The sequence below is a fragment of the Etheostoma spectabile genome, chromosome 18 (assembly GCF_008692095.1).
Source record: "Etheostoma spectabile isolate EspeVRDwgs_2016 chromosome 18, UIUC_Espe_1.0, whole genome shotgun sequence".
Taxonomy (NCBI): Eukaryota; Metazoa; Chordata; class Actinopteri; order Perciformes; family Percidae; genus Etheostoma; species Etheostoma spectabile.
The window spans coordinates 18,523,759-18,551,460 of NC_045750.1; the positions used below are offsets into that span (position 1 = coordinate 18,523,759).

A 27,702-nucleotide genomic window follows, 5' to 3' on the forward strand; every position below is an offset into this window, starting at 1 on the left:
GAGTATAAAGTTGAAATAGTTAGCTAAAAGTAAAAGTAGTTTGGATTGCTCACCAAACCAACCCTAATATTGATGGCTCAATTGAAATTGAATGAAATAGGATAATTAACAAAAATCCACTTTTATATAATGACTAGTTATACACTTAAAATGTACATTGGGAATTGATAAGGGGGTACATCTGACAGAGCGGGGGTGAGGGTGGGGGGGGGGGGCTCAGACCAAAAAGGTTGCAAACCACTGCTGTTTGTACAGTAACAGGAGTCAGCAGTCAGGCCTCTGGCTGGCGCGCTTTCAGGTTGACTCCAACTTTTGGTTTTTGGCAGAGGCTGAAAGAGATGAGGGCTTGACGATAAATCAGCTCAGGGAGATTCACACTGGTGTGATGGAGAGGAGGAGCGTGGCCCCGGGCATGACTGTCGACAGGGCCGCTGTGTGCCAGCATGTTGGGAGTCCACTGATGAAACAGGCCACACAGGGCAGCCAACTGCCCTCATACTTCTCATATCCAGTACAATGCAGCCCATTGTCAGGGACAGTTCAGACTGATCAGATGGCTCTGTTTTACCTCAGGTACGGTAGAAAATGGAGCCTTATAAAAAGCTTTTTTAAATTTACATTAAATGTCAATGTTAATTTGTATATCACCTTTCATTACATGCAGACCCAAAGTGCTTTACATTAAAAATAGCACACACATTAAAACAAAGCATGACCAGAAATAGCAATACACAACATTACAATCAACAAAAACAAAAGAGACATACAGGTATGACCATTCAAAATTCATCCCCACGCACACACACACACCACACTGCACACACACACACACGCACACGCACACACACGCCTCAGCCGCTCATACGCCTGGCTGGTGTAGAGGATGAAATTATACATTTGTTAGTTAGGCTTGAGTGGGGTTAATAGGTTAGACATGATGCTCAGAACTGCATCCTACAAAAGTGTACAATCTCTATTTACTTCAACACACACACACACTGTCATTAAACAAATGCCTGAGAAAATAAAAAGGTTTTGAGTTTGCTTTGGAATGTGGACACAGTTGTGATGGACCTCAGGACCTTACTACAAAAGTCAAGGCACAGTCATGTTATGTTATAGAAATGATAAATGGGCAAAAAACTGAATTTATCAGACATTTTCCCAACAAGAAAACCCTTTCAGGAACAATCCAGTTTTGATTATACAGTAAGAGAATCATGCATGTGAACTGCCACACGGACCGGGTTTTTGACCAGGATCAAAAGACACGAAGAAGCCTTGTAGAGCAGAGCAGGAAGAGCGACCAGAAGAGCTTCTTTACTAACATGTTTTCAGGCTTACAGGTGTTCATGTGCATGCCTGTCAGTAGAACAAGTGCTTGAAAGAAGATTCAACACTTTACTGCCACACCAACCGTTCCTAAGCATGTGTTGGAGTGTGCTTATGGACACATTAAATCAGCTATTCAGACACAGACTGACACATAGTGAGTAGACTTTACAAATTGCTGAGTCATCTGGCCCTCAGCAGTCTGAATGTGAGCCAGCAACAAAAAGTGCACATTTGACAGTGTAGTGAAAGCTTTTTGGCTTCTGGCTTATTGCAGGGAGAGGAAGGTTGCTGTCCCTAATCTGTAGGTAAGCTCTATCAAACGGTGTAGTAGTCCAGAGTAATGTACTGTATGTTAATGTGTATGAAAAATTCACTACACAGTGGTGTAACAGTTTCCAAACGTTGTGAACGCTGTGTTGCTTTTTTATCAAAATACGTGTTCACTCGCTATGTGCACAAGAGTAGTTCCATCGGCTTGCGGTTGTTGCCATGGTGAATCGTAGTAGTAGTATCATGGCTCCATTCATGCTGCCTTTTTATTGTGGTGGTGCACGTGCTTAACTCTGAGTGAACCAACTCTGAGTTGATTGAACCAACTCAAATTTAAGCCTCACATAGACAACCTCGTGAAGAAACTTACTAAAATTGTCCTTTTTCTTTCAAAATAAATTTTTGTTTTTCTTTTAAAGCAAAAAAGCATCTAGTCACTGCAACATTTTTATCTGTCTTGGATTATGTTGATATGGTGTCTGGGACCGCCTCAGCACAATGTCTGCATAAGATTGACACTGTGTACCATGCGTCTCTGAGATTTATTACAAATTGTAAAAATCTAACCCATTGTTGTGAATTGTATACCAGAGTGGGATGGGCATCGCTGTCAGACAGGAGATCAGGGCGTTGGCATATTTTTATCTATAAGGCCATGCTAGGTCTGTTGCCATCCTACATCAGTAGTTTAATCACACGGAGAAGTGTTGGTTCCTATTCATTGCGATCAGATGATCACTTGCTGCTCTTTGTTCCATTTGCCCGTACAAATCTGGGGAAAAGGGCTTTTGTCTACTCCGCTCCTTCTGCATGGAACTCTTTGCAAAAAGACTTGAAATTATCTGAATTTATTTAACTGCTTTTAAATCCAGATTGAGAGAACCTGAAATGACCTGTTTACATTGTAAGTGTTTTTAACTATCTGTGTTGTATAACTTTTATAAATGTAACTGATTGTGTTTTTGCCTGCCTCTTGGCCAGGACTCCCTTGAAAAAGAGGTTTTTAACCTCAACGGGACTTTCCTGGTTAAATAAAGGTTAAAAAAAAAAGAAATCAGCTGTTCTGGACCCGGAAACTCAGTTTCCCATCTCAGGATAAATCAAGTCCGAGTTCAGGGTTAGACTCAGAGTTCCTGAAATGGGCCCCAGGATGAAAGTCTAATATGTGCTGTGTTAAACTGACTCACCCAGCAGCTGATTCATTTTGCATTCTTTGAGCCGGTGCTGCTAGCATCGGACATCGGGTGGGACAGCCTGCTCGTTTGCTCCGAGTAGCCCCAGCATCTCTCACCGACGTCTCTGCCAGACCCGCTCCTTGGTGGGTTAGCTCAAGTTTTTAAAAAGGTGTATTTTTTATTTCAATAGTGTTTCTCCGTGGTTTGCTGCCTGCAGCCTCCGTGATTGTCTCCCTCCCGAAACAATCTCAATCTGAAACTCCTCTCAGATCAATCGTTAGCCTCCCCCTCACGTCATTGGTCAGCCCGCCCCTCCCATCAGGCTATCTACACCCACTATTAGCTGACGCAGACTAAAACGGAAACGATAACATTACATTAAAGTAGTTGGTTTTTACACTGGCTGTCATGAGACCATTATACAGTAATTGTGTCATGATTTTTTTTCTTTGACCTTAAGTAAAGTGAAACTATTTGGCCTGCCCAATCCGAAATTCAAAGTTAAGTGTGTTGGTGTGCAAAGCGCTGCAACAATCACAACAACCATGGGTTGCTGTTGTGGCCGACAACTGGAAACTTTTTAAATTGTTTGGCTGCTGTTTCATCGCTAAATTCACTTCTGAGACTTTTTTAATCAAGAAATCAACTGCGTAGAGCTCAAATATGGGCCTTTTTACGAAAATGGATGGCTAATACCAAATTTGTTCCGACTATGTCGGAGTTCAGAAGCTCCACAGTCTGATGTGACAGCTGGCAGGTGCCTGCCCAAGGTCGCTGGCTCGCCGCCCGCCCTGTCCTCCTTCAATATACCCACTTAAAAATGTGCAACGATATGTAACAACATACTAATTATTATTTTGACATATTTTGAGTTTGGCCCCCCCATCCTGGCCCATACATATACAGTACAGTATACCCAGTAGAATACATTAGACTACACCACAGGTCCCAGCACACTGGGGCCTAGCAGATTGAAAGTTTCTCACAACTAAAACAGCTTTTTTTTTTTAAAGAAAGCCTCATATTTCCTGGATTCAGCTTTTTTATTATTCAGGTTTTATGGACTTGGTGATCAATTGACAGGGGAGGGTTATCGATACTTGTGCAATGTATGCAATGTACGGTGGATTGTATGTTGTATGTGTGTGTAAAGTCTATGTGTTTTATGATGTTTCCAGCAGCCTTATGTAGTACTGATGCCCAAGACAAATTTCCATTTGGGGACAATAAAGTTGATCTTGATCTTGATCTTGATTCGGGACAACTGCTTTGAATTCGTAACACCCTAGATTCAGGCCCACCTCAACTTAATCCAAGCCCACCCATCTGTCACGTTCTGCATCCGCCACTGGTTAGAAGACCAGTTTGACAAAAGTGAATGCACTACTGAGGTGATTTAATGAGTTTTGGACAGATAACATTAGCTTTAGGCTAACGTTATGTTACAGGTCTCAGATTGAGACGCTGTAGGCAGATATGATGTCCTGTGTAACAGGAGAGAAATATTAGCAGTAACTTCAATTCAATTCAATTCAATTTTATTTATAGTATCAATTCTACAAGAGTTTCTCAAGCCACTTTACAGATAGACCACACTCCAGAATTTACAAGGACCCAACAGTTCTAATTAGTTTCCTCCGGACAAGCAACAGTGCGCCAGTGGCGAGGAAAACTTCCTTTTAGGCAGAAACCTCGGTCAGACCCAGGCTCTTGTAGGCGGTGTCTGACGGCCGTTGGGGTTATAATGAGAGTGCAATAAAATAGAAAAAATTAGTAGTTTTGTAAAGTTCTTTGAGTAGTTCATGGCATAGAGACCTGTGCGGCATTACAAGGCACAGCAGGACGTAGCAGGAGAGCAGGACGTTGCAGGACGTAGCAGGGCACCGCAGTGTAGCAGTTGAACATGGCATCACAGAACTTGTAGCGGGACCATGGCGATTGCTGCTACCCTGATTTCGGAGCCCTCTGATCCAAGGGAACATGCTGGGGAAAAAAAGAACATAAGGACTCGGGGAATGACTCCCCAGAAATAGGTTAGTAACACGCATTTCGGGACATGGATGCACATAAATGAAAAGATAGAAAGATAGAGAGGAGGAGCTCAGTGTATCAAAATAAGTCCCCAGCTGTCTAAAGACGAGTGCTTGTTTTCAGTACAGCGTCGCTCAGCAGAATTCTTTTATTTGCAGACATGCAAAAATACTTATAATTCTCCAGATTTCCTTTATACATCAGCATCAACATAAAGTTCAGAACAAAACAAAATACCTTAGCTAGTAGCCTCCTCCTTAGCTTTCAAATTAAACCATTACAATTTACCATTCAATATGTCCTGATACATTTAACTTCATTCAGTCTATAACTGAGCTAGCATTTACCACTAACAGAAAGTACCATTAGACAGACAGCATTTATAGGCTGTTCACCTTTTTTTAACATCAACTAATAAAACGTTATTTTAAATTAGGAAACACAACTTTTTACCTTGCCACTAACGGCTGTCATTACTGTACCATTGATTGAGCTGAAGACTGATGAAGTTTTAACTTTTGTCAAACATATACATCACATTACAACAACATTCATTTACACAGCGTGTTTTCTCACCACAAATATGTATTCAAAACCAACCTGCAATGCCCTGGAGCCAAAAACTAAGAAATATTTAAATCTTATTTCACTCCTTTGATCTCAACGGAAAGTTCACTGTCGGCGCCATCTTGTGACAGCCGCGATAGTAAGGCCCATACTACTTTTTAGCTACTGTACACAGACTAGGGCTGCACGATTAGGGCCCAAAAATGATAATCGCGATTATTTTGATCAAAATTTTGATCGCGATTATTCTCACGATTATTTGTTGATTTTAACCAAAACAATTGTATTGTCACATAGGCTATTATAACTGCGAGAGGGAGTGTGATGGACGCTACTCACAGAGAGACGGCTGACTCATTATGAACGGGGCCAGCACGGGTCGAACGGCGGATACACACGTCGTGTGTATTAAACGGTCTGTATCTCACTGCTCTGCATTTTTATGAACTATGATATTCTGGCCATGGGTCACATCTCTGGTCCAGGTCCAGCAGTTCCGTCTCCCACGCGTTACTCTACCAACTGAAGTTAGCTGCATTCAATAACTTCTTCTGTGTTCTTCGCCGTAGCGGCCGCGATAACAGAGTTACCGCGGAAACACTGGTACAAATACAGGTTTGCCCCTCATACTTAACAATATAATGAAAAATTAAAACTGTAGACAAATATCAGAAGTGTGGACCGGCGGCCGCTGTGTGGCGGGGCGGAGAGTAAGAGGAGAGAGAGTAGGCACGAGTAGAGCGTAGAAAGATCCAACACAGGCACGGCTTTACAGACAAAATGGGTCATGTAACGCAAAATTAAACCATATCCATAAACAGCATTGCAGCGGATGCGAGGACATTAGCCCCCGGTGCGTCCTAGAAGAGCTAACAGCTAACAGACGCTACTAGCACCGACTAGCACTGGTCACTGCTGTTGTCTGAAAAACAACAAATGGGACAAAGTGTTGCGTTTACTGGTAAACTGGTAAACCTTGAGACCGACGTATTACCGACTGCTATTGGTTGAGTTTTCCTCACGCTACTCTGTCCTCTGTGACTGTCTACATCTGAAACTTAGCTGCACGGGTGCAGTGAACTACTCTGACTGGCTCATGAGCAGACGGCTTTATGGAGCGGGAGTCGGCTTGCAAAAACCCGAGCGCGTCAAATGAAATGATGCTTTATAAAAAATAATCGCTCGATCACGCAAATTTGATTAAAATTCGATTAATTGTGCAGCCCTAACACAGACCATATAAAACGTAATTTGTTCCCTCCAACAAACCGATCTAAGGTTACAATTTTAACTGTTTAACCATATCTGTAGAAGTACAGTTTGAAGCTCACAAACCTGTGTAACAGGAGAAAATATTAGCAGGAGACGAGTGCTTGTTTTCAGTACAGCGTCGCTCAGCAGAATGACGAAGCAACGAGAGTCCGCTCACAAAGAGTGTCCGTGAGAGCAAAGCACAGCGCCACACTGCCCCCTGCTGGCAGCACCAGAATGCTGTTCTATAAAGAGCCTTGTACTCTTAGCAGAATAAATGATTAAACATTATGGCTTATATCAATGGTTCTCTTTCATTTAAATAATAACTAAGATAAAACAGACAAAATACATAAAATGTGACCATACATTTCGTGTGCGTCACACGCTCCCGGACAAAAAAAATAAAAAATGGCTCCAGACATTTCTAAACTCTTAACCTCAAAACTTTACATTCAATGAAACTTTCAATACCCAAAGGTAAGTTCCAGGTAAGTATTGGGTGGTGAAGTATGTGTATGCCTATGTGTGCCAATCAGTATACAACTTGTGGTGGTGCAGTGTATGGCACGGCTTGGAGTGTAAGATAGGATTTGATATGGTGGGGGGAATGGCACTATGCTGAACGGGGTGTGGTAGTTTATAGGGTATGTCGCATTTCCCAGATTGGCATTGAAGGTGGTCTAACAGCCCCCACTGTGTTGCACACTGATCTGGGTTGGGAGGAAGGTTGCCCTAACGATTCATATGTGAACATCTGGGTAGGTTTTCTTCACGAGTGGACCTCCTTGTTTGTGGATGATAGCTTGCTCATCATAGGGCCGCTCATTTATTATCTGGGGGGATACTGGTCTATCCTCTTGCGCATCCCATCTTCCTGCTCACATTCTGCATGGTTAAGAGGAAGGCTCCACTTCAGTCCATTCTTCTCCAGGTTTACTGTGTCTAGTTCCTTCGCTCTCTACAAGACGCTCCACCCCTTCTGGTGTCTCTTCAGGTCTGAGTGGTCGGTTTCTCCAGATCTCTCAGTGGCTGTTGCATGATTAGGGTTTCTTTGAGGCTCACATACAGGCTGCTCTTGTGTACTCTCAGTTCCTTTTCTTACAGGTATTCTTAGCCAGTATTGTGGTACATCATCCTCATCCTCAGAAGAGCCACTGCTTGAGATCCATTCTCTCTGTTCCTTTGCATTTGACTGCCTGTTTCTGGTTCTCTGTCGACATTGTGGTTCTCTGACAGAGTGGATAGTGTCTTGTTGAGTCTCTCTTTTCTCTAGTTGTAGATTTCTGTGACTGCGGGTAAATCTACAGGTAAGTCATTGACCAAGTGAAGCAGGTTACGATGTAGTGTTCGTACCTTGTCTCCCCCTGTTTCCGGTGTCCACTTTGTAGACAGGCCCTCAGCAATCCTCTCCTTCACAACATGAATCATGCCTTCCCAGTACGATCTTAGCTTACCGGGACCTCCTCTTTCACTCAAGTTACGCACCAACACCCTGTCCCCTGGTGCAAGGACAACGCCCTTCAGGTGTCGATCATAGTATTTCTTTCCCCGAGAACTGACTGTTGGCTATTCTCAGAGGCGAGTTTGTAAGCTTCCTTCATTCTAGAGGCCCATTTCTCCGCATAGCCTCTTGGAGGTTGCTTCTCATCAGCAGCCAATCCAAATATCATATCCAAGGCAGACGTGGTGTCGGCCGTACATTAGGTAGAAAGGGAAAACCCAATCGCCTCATGCCTGGTACAGTTATAGGCATGGACGACTTGTGGCAGATGTTCTCTCCATCTCTCCTTTTCCTTCTCCTCCAGGGTTCTGAGCAGTTGAAGCAAAGTACGGTTAAATCTCTCTGCCGGATTTCCCTGAGGATGATAGGGGGTGGTCCTTGAGTGACCCACTCCACTGAGCTGTTGCAGGGTTTGGAAAAGTTCATTCTCAAATTCTCTCCCTTGGTCATGATGTAGTTTCCATGGGTAACCGAATCGTGGAATGAAATCATCAAAGAGTTTTTCTGCAGCTGTCTTTCCGGACTTGTTTTTGGTAGCATAAGCTTGTGCAAACCTGGTAAAGTGGTCTACAACTACCAGAATGTACTCAAAGCCCCCTTTGCTAGATTCCAAGTGTAGGTAGTCAATAGACACCAGCTCAAGTGGTGAGCTGGTGGTAATGCTCCCCATTGGCGCCCTGATGGGTAAGACAGGTTTCTTCTGCTTGATGCAGGGACACTTTCTTGTCACATAAGCCTCAACATCCTGTTTCATGTATGGCCAATAGAATCGTCTCTAGTGAGGCCGAGGACTCTTTCGGTACCCATATGACCCAATCATCATGGAGAGTACTTCAGGACCAAGGGTCGGTACTGGGCGGCAAGACTAGTTGACTCCTGTGGCTGGTTTTTTCTGTACAGCAGCCCATCTTTGAGGTGAAGTTTCCCCCATTCATGCAGAAGTTTCCTTGTAGGACCATTAACTCCCCTTCTCATGTCACTGGTCAGAGTGTTGCTAGTCTCTTTTAGTCTGATGACTTAGTGATGGTCGGATCCTCTCGCTGGGATTTGATGAGCTCATCAGAGCTTATGTTGGAGTAACTCCGGTGACTGTAAGGGCAAACTCTCTTTTGACATGTTCAGGGCGGCAACGTAAGCACATCTCCTTGTTTAGCTGCTCTACTGCCGTCCCATGTTGCCAGAATGGTGTCTCTGGGCAGCTGTCTGTGCATGACTCTACATAGCTGTCAATGTCTAATGGCAATCGGAGAGTGTGTCAGCATCCACATTTACTTCTCCCCGGTCTGTACTTCACCTCAAACCGAAAATCGGCAAGCTCACCACCCATCGGTGGCCGACAGCATTGAGCTTGGCAGTGCTCATCACATAAGTTAACGGATTGTTGTCAGTGTACACAACAAAGTGGGTGCGTAGAAAAGGTAATCTCGAAATTTCTCACTTATCGCCCACTTTAACGCCAGGAATTCGAGTTTGCCTGAGTGAAGGTTGTAATTTCGCTCTGCGGGTGTCATTTCTGGATCCATAGGCTATTACTCTGAGCTTCACTCCCTGACGTTGGTATAGCACAGCACCAAGCCCTTGTTCTGATGCATCTGTGTGTAGTATAAAAGGGAGGTCGAAGTCAGGATAACCTAGCACGGGTGGGTTGGACAGGATATTACAAGATGGTCTAGGGCTCTTTGGTGCTCCTCCATCCACTGTATCGGGGTCCTGGATGACAGCTGTACCCTTTTCCCTTCTTTTTGCTTGAGCTGAGGCATCACATGGCTGTGGTGTTGGCTTGCAAGAGCTCATACATAGGCTTGGAGATTTTAGAGAAGTCCTGTACATACGCCCGATAATAGCTGAGGAATCCCACTAGTTACGAACTTCTCCAACAGTGCTAGGGGTTTTACCTCCAACGCCTGAATGGCCTCCAGATCCTTGGGGTCAATCCGCACTCCATCAGCAGGACCAGCCTTCCCACGTAACGCACTTCTTTCTTGAAAAGCTCACACTTAGTTGGCCTGCTTTACTCCGTGCTTTTGAAGGGCCCTCAGGACGCGTCTCAGTACCTCAACATGATCTTCAAATGTCTTAGCATAGCAGAGGACGTCGTTCTAGATACGGAATGCAGCATTCATCTCGCAGGGAGTTGAGCATTTCCTCCATGCTCCTCTGAAATGCGGCTGGGGCGTCGAAGCCCAAAGGGATGCACACCCCACTCATACAAACCCCATGGAGTGATGAATGCTGTCAAATGACGGGATCCCTCTGCAATGAAGCCTTGATGGTACGCTTTCCCTTGATCCAGAATTGAGAACCAGCTGTATCCCCCGAGCGTGTCATTAGATCTTGAATACGTGGCAGGGGTGCCTGTCTGGGACTGTCTTTGATTCAGGAGCCTATAATCAATGCACAGCCTCAAGCTTCCGTCCTTTTGCGGACACAAACCACTGGAGCAGAGTAAAGGGGACTTAGATTTTACTATCCCATTCTTTGCTAGTAAGTCCTGTATGTACTCCTTGACTCTTTGTAGAGAGGCTTGGGGACGCCGCATAGGACCGCTGCACTGGGATGTCGTCTTTCAGAGCTATGCTCATTTGGAGGCTTGGAACACACCCTATGTCGTTCTCATCCCAGCAAATGCATTTGATCCTCATAGAGCATTTCCTTCCCTACTGCTTGCTGTTCACGTTCAATTGGCTTACATCAACGGGGGATGCCACAGCTGGGACCGTTGCTCTGTTTGACCTTTGTGCCCCCCAATAGCACAAGTGAGTTGACATTTTGAACTCAATGCAGTCTAATTGTCTGTTTCCACTATCTTGTCGATTGGCTGGATACTGCCTAACACTGTGAAATTGCCCAAGGTAATGTTGTGTTGGGTGTAGTTGCACACTGGGATTTCAACATAAGGCTGCTGGGTGTGATGAACTTCAACCAGACCATCACCAATATCTAGCTGGTCCAGCCTCAGGTCTGGATGGTTGACCTCGAACAACGCCACAGAATCAGTGAAATCACGCTAGCACCTGTACATTTGACGTGGACAACTTGACCTGGGTGGATAACGACCTCATGCCGACAACTCTCACAGCCCATTGTCATGGACTGGTTCCTGGGTCTGTACAAAGTTCACAATTGCCTCAGCTTTGTCATTTTCATTTGCATAGCCTCCTCAGCAATTTCACAATAATGGCAATGGCTTCAATTTCACTCTCCTGCCCTAGGATGAGCTCTTCGATCACGTTGAAGCCCAATAGTGGTCTCACAAGGCTCACACAACTGACCAGGAAGGGACTCTGATGGCAAGATTGGATCATCGTTGCCAGGTAAGTTAAAGGTGACTTCCATCCATCCATCGTATGGGATTGGTTCTCCATTAGCTGCTGTGAGATCCAGCCGTTGATCTCCCATAAGCTCACACAGTGGGTGCACTTCCTGTTGAGGCAGGTATTTTTGTTTCCATGTTCGGTCGATGATGCTAACCTGGGCGCCGGAATCTAGCAGGGCGGTCACAGTATAACCACTCAGGTTACATTTCAATAAACATTTTTTTCCAATTAGCTTAGCTACTCGCTGTGACGTAGACATGGCCTCTGTTGATGGAGGAGAGTCGATGAGATTGTGGTTAACCTGTGCTGGTACTGGTTTGTTTGGATTTGGGTGGGACTGAATACTACAGTCGGTCACTGGTTGTCCCTCTGCCATGACCGGGGGGCGTTTCCCAACGGCTTGGTTTTTTTCAAACATCCCACAGCACGGTGCCCCTCTTCCCCACATGTAAAGCAGTGATTGCAGTTAGTCCGATTACTGGCAATGCAGTTAGGGCAGCCATGTGGTCTCTCTTTTCTTAACTGTCTGTTCTGTTTATTGAGACACTGGCAAGTACACTGGGATTGAGTCTCAGATGTTGACGGCTTTGCTGTTGCTGTAACATTTGACTGTAGGGAGCTTACTGCCTGTGTCAGGGCCTGTACTTGAGCGCTCAGCTGGTGGAGTAGCTCATCTTTGCCACTGGTATCAGTGGTACACTGTCCTTTGTTAACCTCACTGATGCCCACTTCACTACTCTGAGCGTGAGCGAATTTTGGGCGATTGCTGCGTCCCAAGCGTCGTTTCCTCTCACTCTCCTCACTTGTTGTCTTTGTAACTTGCCTCAGAAGAGCCTCATCAGTGACTGTGGGGTCTGAGAGAAGGGGTCTTAACTCACGTCTGATGTCATCATGTTTTCTCACCAAGCCCTGATAGACTGTGCGAAGGAATACATTCTGTGCTGTTCGTGCTTCATACTTAATGTCGGAATCTGTCTGCCTTGATGTGAATATAACTTTTTTTTAAGCCCCATCATTCTGTAAAGAAACTGGTGTGGCGTTTCATGCTCATGTTGCTTGGCATTCATCAGTTCTTGAAACAGTTCAGTGCTGCTCTTTTCCCTTATGTGATTGTAGGAAGCTCTTTAGCTCCGTTATTGTCATTTCATCTTTGCTGGCGAGCATTTCCTTGAAGTTGCCAGGCTTTATGACACGAAACACTGCTCTGGTGATTTCATCTTTGGTGGTGCTTTTCCTTTAGTCCTTGATCAATCTGTTTACTGATACTACTGTAGCTTATCTCAGAGTGTTATCCCCAATTTGTCCACCATGGATCTTGAATTCTTTCCTCTGCAAGAGGGGAAGGTCTTTGAGAGCAATCACGCTTTCAGTGGTGCTAGTGGAGTGTTGGTCAGCGTTTGATAAGGTGACTGCATGACTGTGTACTGACTGACTGGTTACTGTCATTGTCAGTCGGTTGAGTGTTGGCCGTGTGTGGAGTTAGGGGGCACTACCCGGTTTAAGCTTCTGACACACTCATCATAACTACAGAGCAATTTACTTAGCTGTGATTCAAGTGCGTCCGTTTGAGGAGCTACAGCTGTTGTTGTAGTTTCAGTGTGTGTACCTGTAGGATGTGTGTTAGTATGACCAACATCAGATGGTAAAGATTGCAAAACATCAGCCCAGCACAGTAACATCGCCCCCACCCACCGTGGAAGGTTCACCTGCTTACGGTGCTAATCATTTCACCATCATATCTTTAGGAAAGTATCTGGACATGCCCTCATCCTCTACTCCAGTAAAACGTTACTTTCTACGTATGAACAACATATCCATACAGGCTTCTCGTCATGTTTGTTTAACAGCTGGGTCTTGGTCCGGTGTCTGGGGATGAGCTTTGTAATTTGGAACACTCCTCAGCAGAAGGCGGAACAGTCCCTTCTTCCCATCCAACCAGCTTCTCCTTTCGTCTGCCATTGTGTACGTTCATCAGATGTCCTCGGCCCTTGAAATCCTCGCTCTGGCAGCAGTCAGATGTCCTGGTTCTAGCAGCCCCCGCTCTGATGGGCCACACGATGGTCCGCAGGTTCGAGATACTGGATCCACAACATTCTCACCATGGGTGCTGTAGATCCGGACGAGCCCCCAAATCGTTACAGGTCTAGATTGAGACGCTGTAGGCAGATATGAGTCCTGTGTAACAGGAGAAATATTAGCAGGAGACGAGTGCTTGTTTTCAGTACAGCGTCGCTCAGCAGAATTCTTTTATTTGCGACATGCAAAAATACTTATATTCTCCAGATGTCCTTTATACATCAGCATCAACATAAAGTTCAGAACAAAACAAATACCTTAGCTAGTTAGCCTCCTCCTTAGCTTTCAAATAACCATACAATGTACAATTCAAATATGTCCTGATACATGTTAACTTCATTCAGTCCATAACTGAGCTAGCATTTACCACTACAGAAAGTACATTAGACAGACAGCAGTTATAGGCTGTCACCTTTTTAACATCAACATAAAACGTTAGTTAAATTAGGAAACACACTTTTTACCTTGCCACTACGGCTGTCATTACTGTACCATTGCTTGAGCTGAAGACGATGAAGTTTAACTTTTGTCAAACATATACATCACATTAAAACAACATTCATTTACACAAGCTGTTTTTCCTCACCAAATATGTATTAAAACCACCTGCAATGCCCTGGAGCCAAAACTAGAATATTTAAGTCTTTTTCACTCCTTTGATCTCACGGAAAGTTCACTGTCGGCGCCATCTGTGACAGCCGCGTAGTAGGCCCTACTACTTTTTAGCTACTTGTACACAGACCATATAAAACGTAATTGTTCCTCCACCAAACGATCTAGGTACAATTTTAACTGTTTAACCATATCTGTAGAAGTTACAAGTTTTGAGCTCACAACCTGTGTAACAGGAGAAAATATTAGCAGGGACGAGTGCTTGTTTCAGTACAGCGTCGCTCAGCAGAATGACAGCAACGAGAGTCCGCTCACAAAGAGGTCCGTGAGAGCAAAGCACAGCGCCACACTGCCCCCTGCTGGCAGCACCAGAAGCTGTTCTATAAGAGCCTTGACTCTTAGCAGAAATAATGATTAACATATGGCTATATCAAATGGTCTCTTTCATTTAAAATAACCTAAGATAAAACAGACAAAATTACATAAATGTGACCATACATTTCGTGTGCGCACAGTACATGTTGCTGCCACTACTTAGTAATTAATCAAACAGTCACTCTTAGTTTTCTAGACAGTAACTCTTCCCTTTAGTACATTTTTCCCCCAAAGTACAAAATAATGGGTACTAATAATGCAAAAGATAATGAATTATATCTCCATTTCTTTGTGTATCTCTAAGTCTAAGCAGGACCCGAGGATATAACTAAGATGAGTGGGACTGTCTCCCCAGTCCTGCCAACATTTAGTTGTTCCTGATGAATATTTTAATTCATGATATGATGAAGTGGTAGTTCATATATGCCTGTATTAATTTCCTACCACTCATTAGAAAAATGCACATTCAGTTCCCCCCTTCTTTTCCTTCACTAAATATTCTAGAATGAGGCTGGAATGCTACCATTGGCCTGACAGCCGCTGTAGCTTATCAACCACCCCCCCAGGGAATGCTGCCAAGCTTCTAGCACCACCATTTTGCGCAAATGTCAATGAATGTTGCTTCACTTTGGTCCAGCGCGAACCACGTCAGGCTTAAAGGCAGTAACACGAAGACGCTACAGATCAGGCACAGGCAGAGCTGCATCGCCCACCCGAGGTTCACCCAGCAGTTCTCGTCATCGTCCACATCCCACCCCCCCAGCCCTCTTCTCAATGCCCTCTCTGTTCCCCAGCCACGTGGAGAAGGCTCTTGTGGAATTCAGTGTCAACCTGCACTTATAGCTGCTTTAAACACTCCTCCGGGGTGACCTGAAGCACTCTGTGTTTTAAGTTCTCTCCACTTTCACCTGACCGAGCTTAGTGCAGGTGGGCTGAATAGAGACATTCAGGGAAGATTACAATCCCCTCTAAGCACTGAGCTGAACCTGACGGGACACATGGAGACCGGGGTACGGGCCATTCTGAGGTGTCTGTGCTGTTTTTATTAGTTACAGAGGAGCTTGGATTCAGGACTATCTCAGTTTAGAAACCCAATGAAAAAGCAGGTGAGGCTTTGTTGAAAAGGTTGAGGATTTTCCTAATAATTAAGCGTAAGAGATTGCACGTTCTCATTGAGTCATAGTTATGACAACATTTAAATAACTATTGGGTAATTTTCTTAAAACTAGGTAGATCTGCCTAATTCTGCTTGGTGCCAATTGCACTGAAAACATCCAATGATCTCATTCTGTCGGCAGAATCTTTTCTCAGAATAGCCTCGAGAAGGAATTTGTTTTTTGTGGAGCATGTGTACACAACAAGTTATTTAAGTCGTGCAACAGAATACTCCGATTGGACAGATAGTCTAGCTAGCTGCCTGGATTTACCCTGCAGAGATCTGAGGACCAGGTAACCATAGTCCTCCAGATCCACCAGAGGTTAGAACGCCAACACGAAGAAAGAGGACAGGGACAGACATCTTGCCGAAAGGAGTGACATCCTGCCGAATGTCCAGCAGCACCGGAGCAATCCCAGAAATGAAACATTGTGGACATAGACTTGTACTGTCAGGGACTGTTGCAAAGGAAGGCAAGGCTTGGACTTAAAGTTAACAGAGGTTTATTAAAGACAGGTAACACTTACCGGGAGCAATAATCCAAAAATGACAAAAATCCACAACAGGGAATCATGACAGGTAACTCCGAAACTAAACAGAGTACAGCAAACATAACGAGACAATCCGACAACAGACAAGGGAAACAGAGACTAAATACAAGAGATGACGAGATAAAGTGACAGGTGATACCAGACTACCAAAATAAATCAAGAAATGGAATACCAACAGAAAACATCAAACCAACTAAACACAGAAACTTGACACAGGGACTAGATGTGACATGTACCATACAGTGGAAACATTGCACAATGAAAAAGAAGTATATAAAAAGGTTTTTCCCTGCTGTCTTGTTGGCCCCCCTCCTCCTGCCGTGCCCCCACAGTCTGCAGCACAATGGGCTCATTAAGGCCCCTCTGCATGCCTGCAGCTCATTTTACCTTGGGCCTGGCTTTAGCTTTAACTGCTCCTCTGAGTGATGAGCTGATAAGCTGTTTCTGATCGCAAGACGATAACTTTTGACTCTGAAACACGCTCAGGGCAGAGAGCCTTGAACTATATCACCACTATGGCATCCATCAGACACACTCAGTACATTTGCATGCAGTTTGAACAACTATTATATTCTGGTTACGGCAATACTTTGATTACTCTAACGTCATGTAAACACCTTACCCCGGTTAGCAGATCTAGAGAACCCCTACAGTTAGTGTGTGAATGAAACATTAAGGTGTTAAATTTGACCAATTTAGTGATCGGTATGTGCTATTTTGACGTAGTTCGACCAGAAAGAAAAAAGGCAGAGCGCAACCTACTGTACCTGACACCCTTTGTTTTTTAAGAACATCCCCATGAGCTGAAGCAGTCAGCCACTCTTCCTGGGGTCCAAACAACACAATACACACAATACATGCCATTACATTAAAGACGTTCCATTACAATAATCAATTTCAAATCTAATTAAAATGCAATACACTTATCCATGGCCTCATACATATACTATATACATACTTGTATACGCAAACATACAAACATTTCCCATAAACAAGCTATGAAGCTAAGAGTCACACTCTGCAGCTATGACATTATAAAAACCAACAATCTAAAACCTGTTTGTACAGAACATTTTATATTTTAAATATTTTAAACAGTGTAAGAATCATACAAAACTTAAACAGTTACGTTCCAGTATTCAATTTATTTCCTCTGCATATACTTTTTGAAAAAAATGATTGACCTTTAAACTAAATCATGACTCAACTCTTCCGACTGTGTTCAGACCGAAAGCACCGTGGAATAACACGCAACCCTCTCCTTCATTCAGTGAGACAGCGGCATTGGCAACACGGGAGCTGATGCAGGACCACAGTGTGACTCATGTCTAACTGTTTTTCTGCTGTTTATTTGGTGATTGTGATGGAATACAATTATTTTTGTCATGATAATCAGCATAGTTTCAAAAACTCCTGTGCAGTGTTTTAGAGCGTTTTCTCACCGACAGCCTTTAGTTTGGTTGAATCGAACTAGAGTTGGTTTGCTCCGCGGTGTGGTTTGTTTGGGCGTTGAGAACGCGGCAATCGAACACTGGTGCGCACCAAAAGCGGATCAAACAAGCGTACCGGGACCACCTCTTCAAACAGGTCTCGGTACGCTGCCAGTGCAACTCTGGAGCGGTTGGTTTGTGGTGAGAACGTGATCGTTTTCACCACATACTCCTCCAGTCTGAGCTAATGTCTCCTGTAGTCAGGACAGGTAGCTTAGCAGTCTGAGCTAATGTCTCCTGTAGTCAGGACAGGTAGCTTAGCAGTCTGAGCTAATGTCTCCTGTAGTCAGGACAGGTAGCTTAGCAGTCTGAGCTAATGTCTCCTGTTGTCAGGACAGGTAGCTTAGCAGTCTGAGCTAATGTCTCCTGTAGTCAGGTAGCTTAGCAGTCTGAGCTAATGTCTCCTGTAGTCAGGACAGGTAGCTTAGCAGTCTGAGCTAATGTCTCCTGTTGTCAGGACAGGTAGCTTAGCAGTCTGAGCTAATGTCTCCTGTAGTCAGGTAGCTTAGCAGTCTGAGCTAATGTCTCCTGTAGTTAGGACAGGTAGCTAAGCAGTCTGAACTAATGTCTCCTGTAGTCAGGACAGGTAGCTTAGCAGTCTGAGCTAATGTCTCCTGTAGTGTCTGCGATGCAGCAGAGCAGCAAACTGTGTCAGCGTCCAGTGTTTCTATCACTGAAATGGTCAAGATGGTGGTCAAGATCGCCGTCCATCACTCATATCTCTGTAGTCAACAACAAGTAGCTAAAATTAGAGACAGACGCCGGCAGAGCAGAGCAAAGTCTCTGGGACCAGAGCAAAGCAAAGTCTTGGGGACCAGAGCAGACATAGTAACGTCTCTTGCGAAACAGTGTCTGATAATTTTAATGAAATAACCTGACTACAGGAGACATTAGCTCAGACTGCTAAGCTACCTGACTACAGGAGACATTAGCTCAGACTGCTAAGCTACCTGACTGCAGGAGACATTAGCTCAGACTGCTAAGCTACCTGACTACAGGAGACATTAGCTCAGACTGCTAAGCTACCTGACTACAGGAGACATTAGCTCAGACTGCTAAGCTACCTGACTACAGGAGACATTAGCTCAGACTGCTAAGCTACCTGACTACAGGAGACATTAGCTCAGACTGCTAAGCTACCTGACTACAGGAGACATTAGCTCAGACTGCTAGGTTATTTGTCCTGACTACAGGAGACATTAGCTCAGACTGCTAAGCCAGGGCTGCCAACTCTCACGCATTGGCCGTGAGACACACGCATTTGACTGGTTTCACACGCGCACACGCCACACCCCCGATTTCTCACGCTGAAGTGTCAGCCCGGCCGGTCAAATTTCTGAAAGATGAGTTTATCTATGTTTTTACCTGTTGAGCCACTTGTGATCGACTAGTTGTGCTTTCAGAGACTGTGGGGGGGTTCAAGAGCGCTCCCTGTCTGTGGAATTTTCAAATTGTCGCAAAATGAGAACCTTTTTTTCACGAGCCATCCCAGGTGCATTTCCCCGGCTTCAGGTATGAGCCCTGAGAATCACAGACCCGTCCGTCGCTTCGTGTCCACTCTCTCTGTAACAATAGAGGTGAGCAGCGCGGCTGGTATCGTAGCAACTTCAGTTCATTGTAGTGGACCCGCTCTGCTGGGGGCGGTGACGCGTTGCATCCATGCGTAGACCTCCATAAAGAGCAGCGTACGGACACCTCTAAACTCTGTCAGAGACCAGAGACCCAAATGGGCCTCTGAGTCTGTCAGACGGTCTGAATGAGATCCACCATATCAGCGGAGCAATGACATGCACAGCTGACTATATTACACCATATACTATATTATACTATATATAGCCTACTATATTACAACTCTCCAAATCACGTACAACAGAGATGGGAGGAGTTATATTTTGAATGGGCACAAAGTTGTAAATAGGAGCAGAAATCTGGTGAGACACATCTGAGCTATACTATATTTTATATATATATATATATATATATATATATAATACAATACTGCAACGTTGGGCCACTATTGTGCATCTCTAACCTCTGTGCATCTCTAAATGTAACTGTAAATAATTAATTTGATGTTTTTTAAAATGAACAAATAGTCTTTATTTTCACAAAAAAGTAAAAACATTAAGTGGGGTACAGAGGATGAGGGCCAAACATTACTGAACATTGGCACAAAGGTTAAAGGATTAGAATTTATGTAACTCAGTGGTTCTCATTCTTTAGAATTTCAGTGGTCTAAATTGATCCCTCAACATTAATTTAACTTTGGGTCCCTGGTCCCTACACCAGGGACCCCTGGACCTGTTCACCACAGACCAAAATCTCTCAGCTGTTGCTGACATATGCTACTGTCTCTTCATGTGGTTCAATATGTTTGGCACATTGTCTGGGTCAGTTCTTATATAAGAAGAAGTTAATAATGTAAATGCTGAATGCCCTAATACCTGTTGATACTACAACAATGCAAAGGCTCCTAACCATACAGTTTTGCACATATCATGTAAGACTTGATTTCTCCATTTTTTTTGCAAAAAAACTCTCCAGAAAGTGCCATTTAATGGTTTATTTTTCAATTTTTTTTTCCTGGGGGAGCATACCCCCAGACCCCCCTAAGGAGAGCACCATCCCCCCACATATAACAAATCCCAATTTAAACCCTGAAGTATAATGATGCTGAAAGACCCAAAGAAATTGCTTTGTACGCGGCAAAATATGGGTTGGCCCCCCCAAATCTCACTCCAAGGTTTTTGGAAAAGTTGGCAGCCCTGTAAGCTACCTGCCTACAGGAGATATTAGCTCAGACTGGAGGAGTATGTATAGTTGGTGCGGTTCGACTACGGATCAAGTTCTTACCACAAATGAACTGCTCCAGAGTTGGATTGGCATCGTACTGAGACGGCCTCTTCGAGCAGATCTCGGTACGCTTGTTTCATTCGCTTTTGGTGCGCACCTGAGTGTGATTGCCACGTTCTCATCTGCCCAAATGAACCGCACCAACCAACTAAAAACCAACTCTAGTTCGATTCAACCGAACTAAAGGCTGTCGGTGTGAAAATGCCCTTAGATTAGAGAGTCATGATGGTGTGTAATACAGTTTAGTATTGAGCAGAGCTCTTTTTAAAACATTTGGGAAAGCCAATGTCAATTCTCAATTTAATCAAAGTCAGTCGCATCGGAATTGCTTTGAATCCATTCAGTAAATGGCTATGCATGACACTGTGGGGCTGCTCAGGAAAGTTTAGATAACATGAAACTTAGTCTGTGCCAGTAGGAGTTGCAGTGTGGCAGAGTGACTCATGCTCTGGGTAAAGGATAATAGATAACAGCTAACGGCTACAGCCAATGACCAGTGTCACGCTGTGGGGATGTGTTTGGAGGAGAAGTGTCAACAGCCTGCAGTGGGATCCACATCATGGTGCGTTGCCTCACGCAGAGCTCCTGTTTGTTCAGGCAAAAAGAACTGTATTTGTTCTAGGGATCGACCAATACTGTTTTTTCAAGGCTGATTATTAGTAGTTAATAAAACCCATAACCCACATTTGGATATGCATATGCATTAAAAATAAATATATTTCAATTATTTCAGTCGAAATTAGGATTTTGGAATGTTACAAACTGCAACACAAAACTTAGTTTGAATGCTTTAAGCAATTATTTTATAAATTAGAAAGTTATCAACATTATACCCAGTAATAGAGAGTCAGATAGTGTTGGGGGGTGGGGTGGGGTGGGGGGGGGGGTGAAGCAGAGGAACAGTCACGGAGATGAAGCCGAGCCGAAGTAGAACACTTCGGTCTGCAGGCAAATAAAACGGTTATACAGATAATCTGCAAACTGCCAAAAAAAAGTCTGCACACAATGAATCTCTTCTGTGTTATGTAGCATCTGTGCTGCAATCCTTGGCCTCTGTAAATGTTTATCATAGTGATCCCATGACTCTGGCAGCAGCACTGCAGAGCTATGAGAAGTGTAGGGCTTTTTGGGGGGTACGTAGACCAGCTGTGGGTGTTCTGGGAAAGTCTGGCAGTAATGTGACTCCTGCAGACCCCTCCCCACAGGCCCGGCACTGTCTGTTTGTTTACATGTTGAAGGCCGGCGTCAGACACAGCAGCACACTGTGTGGGGGGGGGGGGAGACACAGCTACTGGAATGCCTTAAATCCTCCTTACGGCCTTCTGAGTCCTGTAGAAAGGTTTGATTTAGTTAAAGTGCTCATATTATGATTTTTGGTTTTTTCCCTTTCCTTTATTGTGTTAAATATCTTTTTTTGTGCATGTTATAGGTTTACAAAGTGAAGATGCCCAATTTATTCAGATTAAATGTCAACGCCGTCATTGTTGTCCAACCCCAACTGATTATTGGTCCCCACACCACTTAAAAATCCTGGAATCTCCTCTGGTTCCTGAATAGTAATTATTATCAATATTGAATTTAAACACATCATTACGGTTCTATCAGTTAAGATTGTAGTTATTTGAAAAAACGTTGTGGCCGGGGTGGTTCAGTGGGTAGAGCAGGCGCACATACACTTCGATGCTTACGCAGAGGTCCAGGCTTCGAGTCCGACCTGTGACGATTTCCTGCATGTCTCTCCCCTCTCTCTCCCCTTTCCCACCTAGCTGTCCTGTCCATTAAAGGCGGAAAAGCCCAAAAACAATCTTTTAAAAAAGAAACAAAGTCCGTTTTTTAATGTACTGTAAAATAAAGTAGGACTTCATTCTGCACAAACAAATCTAAACTGCGTCTTCAGTCTTCCTGTCGACTGGTCTTTCACGTCTCACTATAAAGACTTTTCCCTGTCTTCAGAATGTCAGCCGGCTTCTGTGTCTTGTCTTTTTAATCTCTCAGTGCTCTCCACAGCTGACTCCATTTCCTCTCCCATTTAAAAGAGAATAGAAATAACCGGCTGTTGAAATGGAATTTAAAGCTCTGGGGCGGTGTGCGCCTGCACTTCAGATTTGGTCCGCATGTGTCTCAGTAAAGCCCGCCTCAGCTTGCTTTTCTTTCCAGATGTAAGGACCAGAGATGATGTGACGGTCAAAGAGGTTGTGATGAGTTTGGCAGACTGCTCGTGTCTGGTCTGGTTCAGCCTGGGGGGGGGGGTAAACACCCCAGTAAACAAGTTGTCCCCTCTGTAGGCCTGTATCAATTATGCCATAATTGTCTAATTCAAGTCAATTGTTTTGAGAGCAATTATTTGGTGACATTGGCTTAAGTCTTAAGGCGTATGGCTGACTTCATTTTGGTTAGATATGACAAATTATATATACTGCAGATAAGCAGGGCTTTAAATTTACTTTTTTGATCACCAGCCAACACGGCTAGTAGATTTTTAAAGTTACCAACAAATCATATTTTACACAAACTAGTTTTTTTTTTTTTGTTCCTACCAACTTTATGTCTTCATTTCAGCTCCTCTGGTTTGTTTGGCTCTGTTCCGTTTGTCTTCTGCATTTCAGCGTAGCTCGTAATCAATACCACGCATGCTGGGCACGTAGCCAACGGTTGTCCGACACGTCACGACTTAGTGTTCATGGGAAGTGTAGGATAAGTAGTAGGATAAGTACATGCAGTGTTGCCAGATAAAGAATACTGTTTCCTGGCCAACGACGCGCAAAACGGCACAGATTTCTTGTCAGAAAACAGACCAATGACACTGTCTTGTCCCATTGTTTCTGCAGCCGGCCGATTCAAACAGACGCATCGCTTCATTCGTCCCGCCAAATGGCCTGGTAACTTTAAAATGTTACCCGCCAAAGTTAATTTTTAGTAGGGCTGGGCCATATGGAGAAAATCACGATATTGTTGACCAAACCCTTGATGTCGATATTGCAACGATATTGTAGGATTGACAATTGGTGCTTTAAAGGTGCCCCTCCACACGTATTTCATGACTTTGTGGTAATGTCTGAAGTTCTACCATGGACTCTATAATTTGGTTACCTTGGTTACCGTGTTTCAAGCCATTCTAGCGTGGTATAAAAAACCTGCAGGAAGACTCAGCTCCATTTTGGATCGGCTCTCATTATTATTCAACCAGCTAAGCTGCTTGACTCTGATTGGTTAACCAATTATTAGCCAATGAGAGCCTGGCTATCAGAATCCTTTACCCGGCCCAACTGGGCGAGCTCATGAATAGTAACTTCACTCCACACTTAATATATTATGATATTATAATATCCAAAATCTAAGACAACATATCTAGTCTCATATCACGATATTGATATAATATTGATATATTGCCCAGCTCTAATTTTTACCCACAATTGGTGGGTTGGCCTTTGTCAAATTAAAGCCATGGTTATGAGTGATTGGTCGGGCTATATATTTTTATTATTTCAAATGTAAGTTGTTCTCACTTGACACGTTCATAGCAACAAAAAGGGGGGAGGGGGAGTTAAAAAAAAAGTATGATAATAAAGAGGCATGGTTTACTGTGTTTGTGTTATTACAATTTCTGGGTCAAATGCCCGAAATATTAAAAAAGATTTCATTCAAAACTTTACTTTGTTTAAAAAAGTAATAAATAAATACATATTTTAAAATTTGACTGTAATTATTTCTGAGACAATTAATTGCACAGTAAAATTGGAAATGTTGCAGCTCTTACCCTCACCCTTCACCGTCCCCCTCTTGTTTCCCCCCCTCCCTGCAGGTTGTGTATTTTGGAGATAGCATGAGGTCGGACATGTTCCCTGCCAGCACCTTTGGGAAGTGGGAGACAGTGATGATCGTGGAGGAAATGGAGGGGGAGGGCGTCCCCAAGAGCGATGCAGCCATGTCCAATGAGGCCCAAGTGGAGCCGCTGGAGAAGAAGGGAAAGTTTGAGGTGAGTTCACTAAAGCAGCTTTTTCCATTTAGCTTTCCAGACCTCGTCTCTGCTGGAGGCCACAGGTTAACTTTTTTAGACTAACAAACAAACTCACAAACTTTCAAGAAGAGAAAAAAAATGTACACATATCGTCCTTCTTAAACATAGAAATACAACCGTAACACAGAGTACACCTTCTGATTTCAAGTTTTTCTCCTTCACCTATTAAAGACTAGATTAATCACCTTAACTCATCCAAAACACACTTCATTCAAACTTAAAATTACGGCAACAATCATTCAACACACTGCTAACTCACGGTCCTCTCTTTCAGATTTACAGCCCCCCCCCCCCCTTGGCTTAAGATAACTCACTGTTGTTGACTACGGCCGCTGAACAGGCTACACGTTGTAAAGAGCTGTGGTCCGCTGGCCTGGTCCTCTGGTAACGTTAGCATGGCGGCGTTAGCCAGGACCAGTTGGGATCACTTCACTGGCTGTGTCTCAATTGTTTTTGCGAGTAACCAACTCGAGTACTCTAGCTGTATGATTCAATGTGAGAACACAAATGTTAAAATGACATAAAATACCCGTCCCTTGTAGCCGTGATGAATTAGCCTGAAGCCAACTTGGCGTCCTTTTGGGCTCTAAGCCAGGGGTCTTCAACGTTTTCCAGGCCAAGGACCCCCAAACTGATGGCGAGATGGAGCGGGGACCCCCTAATTATATATATTGTATAAAATTGTGTTATATGAAACTGGTCCTATAGTGCCATGTGTGCATTGATGACTGAAAGACATCTTCTGCCTCCATTTATCTGTTTACTACAGTGTGTTGAATTCATGTTAATGTGTATTTAAAGACACTTCAATTAGTGGAAAAATTGCAGGGGGGGGGATATAAAAAAAAGTCTAATCAACCAAAACTTTTGCGACCCCCATGCAGTACCTCCGCGGACCCCCTAGGGGTCGCGAACCCCCTGTTGAAGACCCCTGCTCTAAGCTGTCTCCATCTTTCAAATACATCTCAATATTTACCCAGGGTTTGTAACGTCTCTTAGAAACATGCCAGTTTTTTTTTTAGGTCGGGTAGAATTCATCTCTGTTGTTCCTGTTTGTTTGTTTGTTGATATTATGGCTGTACTAACGTAACAGCTGTAGCGTGCTGGCTTTACGTTTTAACAGGTAGATCTGGCGACCCGGCCTGGCTGTTGGCAGTTAACAACACACAGGCCACAACACAAGCAGACATTACATCACAGAATGGAAATCTCAAAAGGAGAAATTACTAGCATTAGCATTGTTGTCAGAAAAGTTAGTATTTGAACTTAGCATGTTTCCTTAATATCTGATGAAACATTGGGGTCATTTTTGGATTAATTACAGTAAATATATTACATAATGGACCTTTAAATCTGGAACCGATTATTGAATTCCAAACCAAATATTCCTTTGGAAAACGTAATTTTTGAAACGTTTCCAAGTTGAAACTGGTTCTCGATGCCCAATCCTAGGTGGAAAACACTAGAGGCCCCACAATACAAAATGATCATCATACTTATGTCACAATACGGTATAACTATGATTTTAAACATATCGCAATATTGTGCGTTTTTTTTAAACTTCAAATGATGTACACTAAGGAAAACTTTTAGCAACTTTATCAAACGTTTTTCAATTATCCTGTTGGTTGATCTCTCGCCCTCGCTGTGAGTGAGGATATGCTATCAGCCAGCGCTGCCCTCGGCCTCTCAGAGCAGAGGAGGACTTTAATCAGCCGGATGTTGTGACCCTGACAGTCAAAAAGTGATGAGTCAGCCCATGTTCTGGCAAGTAACACAGCACCAGTATCAGACCTGATTACAGAGGTGGTTGCAAAGAAGAGCAAAGAATGATTACCCCAGATGTAGTTACATAAACCCTCTGTACTGAAATCTCTATGTACCAAAACAGAGTATCATTATTTCAATATTTGAATTGTCCTGCATTCAGTAATAGCTGTAGAGTGCATACTTTTTATATATTATTTTTGGGGGCTTTTCCCTTTATTGTAGTAACAGTGGATAGACATGAAGGGGGGAGAGAGATGGGGAGATGACACACAGCAAAGGGCCACAGGTCGGATTCGAACCCTGGTCACTGCAGGACTCAGCCTTCATGGGGTGAACTGAGGCCGCCCCCAGTGCATACTTTAAGAACATTAGTAAAAGTAACTAATTAGGAAACTATAAGGGCTCTCAAAGAGTGCAGACCTCTGCTAATACAATGCTCTATCTTGCAATGTTAACAAAAGTTAAAAATAACTGGTGCATCTGCCGACAATTACTTATCTAATGTGCACTCTGTGAATATTATAATGGATGAGTTGGCAGCAGAGGTTAAACTTGATACCACCTTCAGACAAAGACCATTTTTATGTTTGAAGGAAACGTGGCTGAAAGAGGAAACATGCCCATCATCCGGTCTGACGATGAAGAACTCACATGACATGGGTGTGAGCGGTTCGCTGTGTGTTTTTGTAGATAATAAATACAGTCCGACCGATATATCGGCGGGCCGATATTATCGGCCGATGTTTTTTTAATGGTGATGCTGAGCTTGTTTCGATGTAAGAAAAAAAGGGGACTTTGAAGTTAAATGATAACTAAATTAGATTATAAAACATGTTTGGAAATCAACTGGTGTGGAGACAGTCTACATGTGTTTTTAATTGGTATTGGCTGTCCGGTAATAATTGCATTTTTTGTAATGAGCACTCTGCACCAAATGCCTTGCATATTAGTTGCATGGTGATAAAGATAAAAATATCTTGAATCTTGAACTCTATGGGCCAGATAGGCATGGAACAGTCTTTACTGTATGATTGGTTGGTATGATATAGACATTTCTACCCTCCATCTTGATTCCTCTTTGCAGCCAGTCTTATCTGCAAGAAATCATCCAGAGCTCCCAGTCCCGTCGCAGACTATATGAGCTGTAGCTAGCTAATTAGGCTAACATTAGCTATATTAGTTAATTGAAAATGCTTTCTTCTGAGCTAATGTGGAATGTTTTCCAACTCATTGAAAGAAGAAAGACGTACTTTACTACGAAGCAAGATTTGGCGTTACCGAGGTAACTTCAGGTTCAACCCAGCTCATGCAGGAGCTCGTGTTAGGTCAGGTGAAGCCGGGTAACTGGAAG

The 27,702-nt window shown here is 43.6% G+C and overlaps 1 protein-coding gene across 1 annotated transcript in view; it reads left to right on the top strand.

Moving 5' to 3' along the window:
• Positions 1–27,702, top strand: part of nt5dc1 (5'-nucleotidase domain containing 1) — a 115,234-nt gene that overhangs the window by 79,256 nt on the left and 8,276 nt on the right. Inside the window, exon 10 of the mRNA XM_032542462.1 lies at positions 24,366–24,539. Within this exon, the coding sequence (XP_032398353.1) occupies positions 24,366–24,539 (174 nt within the window). The remainder of the gene's footprint in view (positions 1–24,365; positions 24,540–27,702) is intronic.